General features: G+C 52.9%; 1 protein-coding gene across 1 annotated transcript; it reads left to right on the top strand.

Moving 5' to 3' along the window:
- LOC113771646 lies at positions 1-2,288 on the top strand. The gene is made up of 2 exons (XM_027316217.1): positions 1-2,223; positions 2,280-2,288. The coding sequence occupies exons 1-2, from the start codon at positions 1-3 to the stop codon at positions 2,286-2,288; spliced, it is 2,232 nt and encodes a 743-aa protein (XP_027172018.1).
- The last annotated feature ends 8,148 nt before the right edge of the window (positions 2,289-10,436 follow it).

Raw genomic sequence — 10,436 nt, 5'->3', positions numbered from 1 at the left:
ATGCCGAAAACAAGGTCTCAGAGGAACGCTGGTGCATCTAAGGGGAAGGAGAGAAGCGCCCCCCTAAATTCTCATCGGGATCCGACACCTGAGGGAGCAGGGGCGGGGCCTTCACGGATTCCGCCTGAACAGCTGGTGCAAACGGTGGCGGCAAACCTGCCCACCTTCGAAGCGATCGTGGACTACCTCAAAGGGCAGTCGGGAGGTCAGTTCGACAAGGAGCCTAAGGTCCAAGGAGCCGACCTGTCAGAGTCCCGAACTGGGAGCCCCAATCACGGGGCCAAGCGGGCGCGTCGGGAACTCACGCGAGAGCAGGTCGAGGTCGTGGAGCCATCTCACAAGAACTCCCGAACTGAACATCCGGAGCCCGTCCGGGGGCTCTCCCCCCGGAGGGAGCGACAACAGGTACGGGACGAGCTGGACCTGATGCTTGACCCGGAGGCGGACAGGTACATTGCTTCCCCCTTTGCGCTTGACATCGAGGAATACCAACTGCCCGCGAAGTTTAAAATTCCAACCATGAAACCTTACGACGCTACTACGGATCCGGAAGACCACCTGTTCGTATTCATGACGCAGATGCGCTTACAAACGGCCGCAGATGCGGTCAGGTACAAGACCTTCCCGATGTTCCTAGAAGGAAGGGCTCAGCAGTGGTTCCAGGGACTTCCCCCCAGATCGATTAGTTCTTTCACTCAGCTCACGCGACTGTTCTCAGCACAGTTCGTTTCTTCACGAGCCTTCTCCAAAAGCACCGCTCACCTTATGACCATTCAACAAAGGGTCGAGGAGTCACTGCGTGAATACATGGTGCGGTTCAATAACGAATCCCTCCAGGTCCGCGACCGAGATGACAAGGTGGTCATGGCTACCTTCATTAACGGGCTACGGAAGCAGAAGTTATACACCGAGCTCGTGGAGCGACCACCCAAGTCAGTTCGGGAGATGTTGGATCGAGCTCATGAGAAGGCCAATGCTGAGGAGGCCAATCGCCTGAAGAGCGCCCAGGAGAGGCAGAGGGATGACAAGCGCAGAAGGACAACTGACCAGGGGGACGTGCGACGTGACCAAGGGCGGAAAAGTACCTATGACCACCCGCCTAGAAGCCAACCCTTAGGGGCAGACAAGCCTTGGACTTCCCTCACCGCCCCCCGAGCTCGGGTCCTCGCAGTGATGGAGCAGGAAGGGCTATCCCGACCTCCCCGGCCCTTGGCCGGGGATAGAAGCAGGAGGGATCAGGACCTGTACTATGCGTACCACAGGGATGTGGGCCACGACACTGAAGACTGTCGCCACCTTAAGAAGGAAATTGAGAAGCTGATCCGGAGGGGTCATCTTGGCCAGTTCGTCCGCGAAGGGCGAACTGATCAGAAGCAAGGAGGATTCAAGCGAGAACGGGCGCCCAGCTCGCACGACCGACCTCGGGGTCCTCGGGAGCGGACTCCGGTACGCGGGGAGCAGGCTCTGGCGGGGGTGATCAACACTATTGCAGGGGGACCTGCTGGAGGGGATAGCCATTCGGCTCGGCGAAATAACAGACCTCCCCCCAGTGGGGAGAGCTCAAACAAGCGCTTAAAGATGTACGAGGAGATCATCTATGGGCCGGAGGATGCGGTACCCCTAGCTTCCAATAACCACGAGGCAATTGTGATAGAGGTCGTCACGTGTAACTATAAGGTAAAAAAGGTGTACATAGATAATGAGAGCGCCATCGATGTGTTGTACTACAAGGCCTTCAGAGAACTGCAGCTGGAAGATAAACAGCTCATCCCAGTTCGTACCCCCTTGATAGGGTTTGCAGGTCCGCCGGTAAGGCCTGAGGGAATGATAACCCTCCAGGTCACTATAGGGGAGTCACCAAGGTGCCGAACTGTTCAGGTAAATTTCGCGGTGGTAAAGGAGCCGTCCTCCTACAACATGATATTGGGACGTCCAACCCTAAACGCACTCCGAGCTGTCTGTTCGACCTTACACCTCAGCATGAAATTCCCCACTCCCGAGGGAGTGGCCGAGGTGCAGGGGGACCCGGAGGTAGCTCGAGCCTGTTATATTGCAACCCTCAAGGGTAAGGAGAAGCTGGTGGCGCAGACAGTCCTTCTGGAGCCCTGGGAGCCTACTGAGAAGGAGGAGAGGTTGGAGACGGACGAAAATCTGCTTGAATTGCTTGTCAACCCCGAGCGACCTGATCGTGTGGTTAAGGCGGGATCTGGACTAAACGAGCAGGTAAGGAGGGCCCTGGAGTCCCTCCTGGAGGAGTACGCCGAGATCTTTGCTTGGAGTGCCGATGACATGACAGGAGTTCCTCCCGAACTGGCAGTCCACAAGCTGCATGTGGATCCGAGCATCCGGCCAGTGAAACAGAAGAAGAGAAACTTTGCACCTGAACGCAACGAGGTCGTTAAAGAAGAGGTGGGCAAGCTGTTGGAGGCTAGAATTGTGAAAGAGATCCACTATTCGACCTGGCTGGCCAACCCGGTGCTGGTCAAAAAGGAGGACAAAGCTTGGCGGATGTGCGTGGACTTCACCGACCTGAATAAGGCTTGCCCGAAGGATTGCTACCCTCTCCCTCGCATCGACCAGCTGGTCGACTCAACAACTGGGTACGAGATCTTCTGCTTTCTGGATGCTTTCAAAGGGTATCACCAGATAGCTCTGGATGAGGAGGATCAAGAGAAGACTGCCTTCATCACCGAATACGGTACGTATTGTTATACCACCATGCCATTTGGCTTGAAAAATGCAGGCGCGACCTATCAGCGGCTGGTCAACAAGCTGTTCAAAAACCAGATCGGCCGAAACATGGAGGTATACGTGGATGACATGCTGGTGAAAAGCCGAACTCAGGAGCAGTTCGTCGACGACCTCAGGGAGATCTTTGACGTCCTACGGAGCTCGCGGATGCGACTAAATCCCAAGAAATGCACCTTCGGGGTCAGGTCGGGCAAGTTCCTTGGATACATGATATCAAAAGACGGAGTAAGGGCTAACCCCGACAAGGTAAAAGCCATCATGGACATGGCTTCTCCCCGAAGCATAAAAGAGGTTCAACGGCTAGCTGGCAGGATGGCGGCCTTGAACAGGTTCTTGTCGAAATCTGCAGTTCGGGGTTTCCCTTTCTTCAGGGCCCTGCGAAGAGGCCCTCAGTTCGAGTGGACCCCCGAGTGTCAGCAAGCGTTTGACCAGCTGAAAGCCCACATCGCGCGATTGCCGTCCTTGACCTCTCCTGCGCATGGAGAAACCTTATTTATCTATCTAGCAGTAGGGGAGGAGGCGATCAGTGCGGTACTAGTTCGGGAAGAAGGAAAAGTCCAGAAGCCTGTATACTATGTCAGCCGAGCTCTGCAGGGCGCGGAGACAAGGTACACCTCGATTGAGCGATATGTCTTGGCGTTAGTTCACGCGGCTCGGAAGCTCAGGTCATATTTCCAAGCTCACCCTGTGGTGGTTATGACCGACCAGCCACTCAAGCAAATTCTTTCAAGGCCTGACGCCTCAGGGAGAATGGTGAGGTGGGCCGTGGAGCTGTCCGGATACGACCTCGGCTACCAACCTCGCACGGCCATTAAGGCCCAAGCATTGGCAGATTTTATAGCCGAAGGGGTCTCCTTCGGACAACCGGAACCACAGGTCAAACGGACCAGAGACGCAGCCGAGGCCCCGCAGGTCGGAGAAGCTGTCGAGGCCACGCAGACCACCCAGTCCCGAACGACCCAAGGCGTGGCAGAGGCCAGGCAGGCCGAAAAAGCTGTCCAGGTCGAGCGAGCCACCAAGGCTTTCGAGGCCGAGCAGGCGGAGGGACATGTCAAGGTCGGGCAGGCCACAAAGGGAGCTCAGGCCGGACAGATCGGAGAAGCAGCGGAGGCTGAACATGCCGAAGAGGCTGTCGAGATCGAACAGGCCACTGGCGAAGTTGATCAGATCATTCCAGTCTGGACCCTGTTCGTGGATGGGTCGTCAAGCAAGGAAGGATGCGGAGCAGGGCTCCTCCTGACTAGCCCTATGGGGGATGAGTTGGCCTATGCCCTGAGATTTGATTTCAGGGCCTCTAACAACGAGTCCGAATATGAGGCCCTGGTCGCAGGGATGGTGATAGCTCGGAAGTTGGGGGCCGAGTCAATAGAAGTCTACAGCGACTCACAGCTGATAGTCAACCAGGTAGGGGGAAGTTACGAAGTTAAGGAGGAGCCCCTAAAAAGGTACGTCGCCAAAGTGCATGAGCTAAGGGCCCAGTTCAAAGTATTCGCGCTCAAGCAGGTCCCTCGGAGCCAAAATAAGAGGGCGGATGCCCTGTCCAAGCTAGCTTCCACCTCGGTTGGCACGTTGAACAAAGAAGTCTTGGTGGAAGTCGTCAGAAATCGGGCGTATGACCAGGTGGACTTGTCTGTTATTCAAGTAGTGAGCTCATGGATGGATCCCATTGTACGGTGTTTAGCTAGTGGAGAGCTCCCTCAAGACCGGGTGGAGGCGCGAAGGGTCCTCCTCAGGTCGCGGGGATACGAGCTCTCAAATGGGGTGCTTTACAGGAAATCCTACCTACGCCCGTGGCTGAGGTGCATTACTCCGGAAGAGGGACACTACATCCTGCGTGAGCTGCACGAGGGCATATGTGAAAACCACGTCGGCCCGAGGGTTTTGGCCAAGAAAGGAATGCTGTCTGGTTACTACTGGCCGACCATGTTCTTGGATTCGATTGAGCTGGTAACTCGGTGCAAGTCCTGCCAGCTGCATGCGCCGATCCATCACGCCCCGACTCAGGAGATGATCCCTCTTCAGAGCCCTTGGCCTTTTTTCCAATGGGGAATCGACCTGTTGGGTCCATTTCCCCGAGCTCCAGGGGGTTATGAGCATGTGGTTGTGGCTGTAGACTATTTCACCAAATGGGTGGAGGCCGAGCCCCTTATCACCATTAGCAGCAGGTCGGTGCAGAAGTTCCTCTGGAAGAACATCGTTTGCCGATTTGGTATATCCCATGTCCTGGTCTCAGACAACGGACGCCAGTTCGCTGACGTTGCTCTTCAAGGTTAGTGCACGGAGCTCGGAATCCGGCAGCACTTCACCTCGGTAGGCCACCCTCAGGCAAACGGTCAGGTCGAAAACGTCAACAGGACCATACTGCACGGCTTAAAAACACGGATGGAGTCCGCCCGAACTGGGTGGTTGGACGAACTGCCGACCATACTGTGGGCTTACCGAACCACTCCCCGAACTGCTACTCGGGAGACTCCTTTCGTGCTGACCTATGGAGCAGAGGCTGTGATCCCGGCGGAGATAGGTGTTCCTTCGAACAGGGTTCAGAACTTCATAGCTCAGGACAATGAAGAGGAGCTGCGTCTTAACCTGGACTTGCTGGAAGGAAGGAGAGAAGAAGCAGCTATACGCATGGCCAAGTATAAGGGACAGATCGCGCGACACTACAATGCTAGGGTAAAGCCTCTGGCTTTTAAGCCAGGGGACCTGGTCCTGAGGAAGAACAGCGTAAGTCGGCTTCAGGGCACTGGCAAGCTGGGTCCAAATTGGGAAGGACCCTATGTGGTGAAAGAAGCAGACCGAGCTGGATATTGCAGGTTAGCTCACCTCAGCGGGGAAGAGGTCCCTCGTACTTGGCACAATTCCAACCTGAGGATTTTTCGTTAGGCTCGCACATGACAGTTCGGCTAAAGGTCAAAACTTCGATTAATGTTGATGTATTTCGTTAACAAGTTATTCTGTCTTAGAGTAGCTCGTTTAGGTCAGTATCGGGCCGAACGGGTGTATCTTGTGACAAAGTTTGTCGAATAAAACTAAGTATGAAGCAAAATTATGCAAAAGGCTTTTCATTGAATTCATCAAGACTGTTCAAAAGGGAGCCGAGCTCACACAAAAGAAATTGAGCGGGGGCAGAGCAAGGCTCGTACAAAAAGAACTGCCTGCCAACAGTTCGGGACCTATCCTACGACCTACTCTAGTTCTCCTCCTCTTCTTCCTCCTGCTCGGATTCGGGGGTGGTCACAGGCAGTAGGGGGTCCGCCACCAGGTCGGCCAGCTTGCGCCCGCGCGTGTAGCCCTCTACCAGACGGTCCACTTGCTCGATAGCCTGGGGGTTGTAGCTTGTGAACTTTCCCAGGTCGAATCCAGGCAGACCCAGCTCTTGCACCTCCTTCAGGGCCAGGGAGTACCCATGATGGAGCACGGGGGTGTTCAGGGCAGCCAGGTCATTCGTAAAGTCTGTCGACCTGAGATAGGTCCGCACTCCCTCTTGGCGACCTTCGGCCCTGGCCGCCTCGATCTGAGCAGACAACTCGACGCTCTTTCTCTGCTCCTCCTTCAGCTGGGAGGACAGTTCGGAGTTTTTCTTCAGCTCCAGTTCGAAGCTTGAGTGCGCCTGGGCGAGCTGCTTTTTCAGACCTTCAGTTTCGACCACGGCTGCTTCGTTTTGGCTTAGCAGTTTCTCGTTGGCAGCCTTTGTTTCGCTCATCAGGGGGAGCAGGCTCTCGTAGCGCTTTGCCAGCTCGGACCCGACCACATTCACCTGAGCCGCGCCTGTGTAATAGTAGTCGAGGAGGTCGGACGACTCCATGGCCTTAACCAAGTTGAAGTCTCGCGGTAGGATGGCCCCGTGGGCGAGCTCCCTGGCTACATGTGGAAATTGGGCTCGATCGTTTATGGAGAGCCTCCACTGGGGACAGAAGTGCATTGGATGTTGGTGCGTGACCAACCGCGTCTACGGGTCGAACAGCAGGGTAGAGCTCCGGTGTTGCCACAGGTTAGGAGGAGCTCCGGCCCGGGCTTGCTCCTCGGCGGTGTTCACACCGTAGTGGACGTCCTGACCGGGCTCAGGCGTCGGCCTCTCTTCCTGAGCTGGGGACGAGGTCGTCTCCACCCTGGCTCTCTTGGCGGTCGTTTTCTTCTTCTTCTTTTTTTCAGCCTCTACGGGCTTAGAGGACTGGGCGGGAGCTGGCTGGAGCGGTGGAACCGGAGCCGAGCTGGCCGGGATGGCTGCGGAGGGCTGCGGGGTGGTGCCCGGAGTGCTGGCGCCTCCGATGGTCAGAAGTGAAGAAAATCTCTTCACTGCACATGAAGAAGATCAGAAGGTCAGTATATGCATTAAAAAAAAAAAAGAGGAAGAAAGGAAAGACTGAGGTCCAGGTCGATTACAGGCTGTCAGCTCGTCCGGCGATAAAGATTTATTTTCAGGCGAGGGATCTGAGGGATTAGCTCGGATCAGCCCCGCCGCCCAAAGCTGGGCATTGCTGAACTCTTTCACCTCCAGTTTCTCTTCCGAGCTGAGTAGCCGGTTGAGCTCGTTCACAGGGAGCGGGGACGGAAGTGGATCCGAGACCTGAGACTCCGCCCTCCAGGTCAGGGGGGGGAAGCCCAGGTTCTTCACAAAGAAGAAGTAACGCTTCCAGTCTTTAATGGAGGAAGGTGCTCCCGTGAACAGTTCACGGGTGGGGGTTTTTGCTCCACTTCTGCGGGCAAAATAGAACCACCCAGGCACCTTCCCGCTGACCTTCATCTGGAAGAAGGCTTGGAACAGGTCGTGAGAAAATGGGATTTCTAAGGCACGACATAGGATAAAGAAACCTATGATGGAGCGGACGCCATTGGGAATGACCTGGGTTATGCGGATGCCCCAGAAAGTGAGGATAAAGAAAAGGAAATCAGGGATAGGCAAGCGAAGGCCAGCCATTAGCTGGTCCCTGTAGATCGCCACGAACCCGGGAGGAGGTCGGCTGGCGACCTCTCCTGGGTGGGCAGCCCTAGGTTCAAAATGGGCTGGGATTTCGTACTTTTCTACCAGCACGTCTACGTCCTTTTGCTCCAGGGCTGGGGGGATAGTGTCGACCTCTCCGAAGTCGCCACTAGGTCCTCCCGAGGTCCCTGCTGCTGTCTGGATCGGAGCTGCCTGTTCAGCAGCTCCAACTAGGGGCTGGGCAGGTCGCTCCACTGGGCTCATGTCCCTAACGGGAGGCTGGACGGAGGAAGGCGCGGGTATTGGCCCAAATGAAATTGAAGGGGAAGAACTAAAGGAATCGGAGGAGCTGCTATCTAAGAATATGGGGCTAGACGTCCTATGCCTAGGGGCTGAGCTGGTGACGTCAGAACTATCAGAACTATAAGAAGACATAAAAAGGAAAAGGGGAACTTACTGATGGGAGGAGATCGGATGAAAGGCTGATCTAAGGATAGCGCGAACTGACTCTGGACTCCTAAAGCTGGGCGATCCGACGTGCTCTCAGGAGAAAGAAAGTAGAACAGCGAACTAAGGAGGGGAGGAGCGAACTGAAGAAATGAGAGGAGGAGAGTGAAAATGACACTTGAAGGACCCTATTTATAGGCAGTGACAGCGCGGGAAAACGAAGAGGCGCGCATTTATTCGAGCAGTTATGGGGAACCGTTCCTAACCGCCATAATTAGCCGAGGCGACGGTTGAGGTGACAGACGCGAACTGACGCGACGATTGCTTGCACCACTCTCTGACGGCGGGTCCCACAAGGAGCAGACATGACCTCCTAGAATTCGGCCTAGATTCACGCGCACGATCGATGACTCTAGACTTGAGGGGGGGCTAGTGTAGTGGGGCCCACGAACACGTCGGCCTGGCCCATGAGCTCGGCTGGTAGGAGGTTCCCGGCCCAGCAGGTCGGCTCGTGTGGGCCGCGCGGGCTGCAAAGCCCAAGCACGCCTTAACTAAGCTATGGAGCCCTAGGGAGAGTTATGCTTCCATAAGGACTCCCTGTTTTACTAGGAGACTACTACCTGTGACTCTATAAATACCATGCGTGGGGAAAACACAAGGTACGCTATTCACAGCACAAGCACTACTCTTTACTTACGAATCTTCTTCTGACTTGATCGTCGGAGTTGCTACAGGGGACCTAGCCCCGCAGCTCGCCCGTGTGCAGGTCAGACCGCTCAGCTCGTCCTCCACGCATCTGGTCAAGTCGGACCTTCTCTTCGGCAGTCGCATCAATTACAAATACTTTTTGTTTCCAAAGCTGAACTTTGGACAGTGATTCCATTGGGTGGCGAAATGTTAATTCAAATTGGCTGGTCCAAATTATTCACGTTACTTTGTGGAATGCAGAGTATCGGATTTCGTTGATGAGGAATTTTGACATAACTTTTAATGTCTCCAAAGATTATCAACATTTAGAGGAGAATGGGGTATCGGAGCTGAAGGGAAAACAGAGTAAAGGAGCGGAAGGTATAGCTAGAGTGGACGGTTGTGCGGAAGTTTTGGATAGAAAACAGGGGGATAGCCTCGCAAACAGCTTTGTTTCTGTCGTCTTCACTGTGGATTTGAACAAAGCTGTTTCCCTCTATTTTCTTTTCTAATAAAGCTAACGGGCGAAATTACAATTATGTTCTGGCTATTTCAGTTTACATGGCTTATCTAGTCTCACTAATGGTGCTTGCTTTGCACGCTCGGAAAACCTTGGTGATTCTGTGAAATCCATCAACGATTTTACTTAATTGGGATGGATTCAGTAGCTTGGGGACTTAAGTGTCCCATTTAGAAGTTTAGGGATTGAAGTGAGAAATAGGGTATAGTTTAAGGGGTCAAAAGGGAATTTACCCATTTTTGTAGTCTCTTCTAGCTTTCTTTGTTATCCGACAAGATAGGATTCCAAATCTAATAAATTGGCGGGACAGGCGACCTGGATTGTTGGATACGCGTGGCCAGCCGTCCAGGGACTTTTGACGGTACAAATAAGTTGGACCAATGTCAACGCACAAAATAAAGCCACGTCACCAAGTGAGGAGAAGGAAAGATTACGATGTCGTTTAAAATACTAGAAGACAAAAAAAAAAAAAAAAGATAAATTCTAAACAAACACCAAACGCTGGGTGTAGTATGCTTGGATTGAATGTGAGAAAGATGATATGCTTCCAAGCCCACAAATGGAATTGAACGTTTTCCCCTTTCCAAGGCTCTTACCGTGTTGATCAGCTTTGAGTAATTTTTCATGCAAGAGATGAATAAACAAAAGGGATAATTTCAGAAACCTCCCTTGAGGTTTCTAATAATTTCATTCACCTCCCTTCAAGTTTGAATAATTACACTAACCTCCTTTCATGTAGTAAAATGACTATAATATCCTTTATTTATAAATAATTCTTACAAACAAAAATATCCTACAATTACAACGAGACTTTCATTTTAAAGTAACGGTTGCTACATAAACTAAACTCTTGTTCTATCTTTCCGACTCTCTCTCCTACCTTCTTTTTTCTGCATCTCATAATTCACTATTTTTCGCAAATAGATCCTCTCTTTTTTTTTCTTTTGTATAAGTATTATTGAATTGAAATTACAAAATGACAAGTTGCCGGATCATATTTGTTGTCAAACTAAACGAAGGTAAAAAAGATGGCGGTAATACAGAATACATACAAGAAAATGAAAGTGATAGCTAAAAAGGGAATGTGGATTAAGGAAGGTTACGGTATTA

Source organism: Coffea eugenioides, chromosome 5 (assembly GCF_003713205.1).
Source record: "Coffea eugenioides isolate CCC68of chromosome 5, Ceug_1.0, whole genome shotgun sequence".
Lineage (NCBI taxonomy): Eukaryota > Viridiplantae > Streptophyta > Magnoliopsida > Gentianales > Rubiaceae > Coffea > Coffea eugenioides.
The sequence above is the reverse complement of the archived record's forward strand: the minus strand, read 5'-3'. Positions and strand labels throughout refer to the sequence as shown.

Bases quoted from the DNA above. Each gene is read 5' to 3' on its own strand.
- LOC113771646 (XM_027316217.1), top strand. From the start codon at position 1: ATGCCGAAAACAAGGTCTCAGAGGAACGCTGGTGCATCTAAGGGGAAG.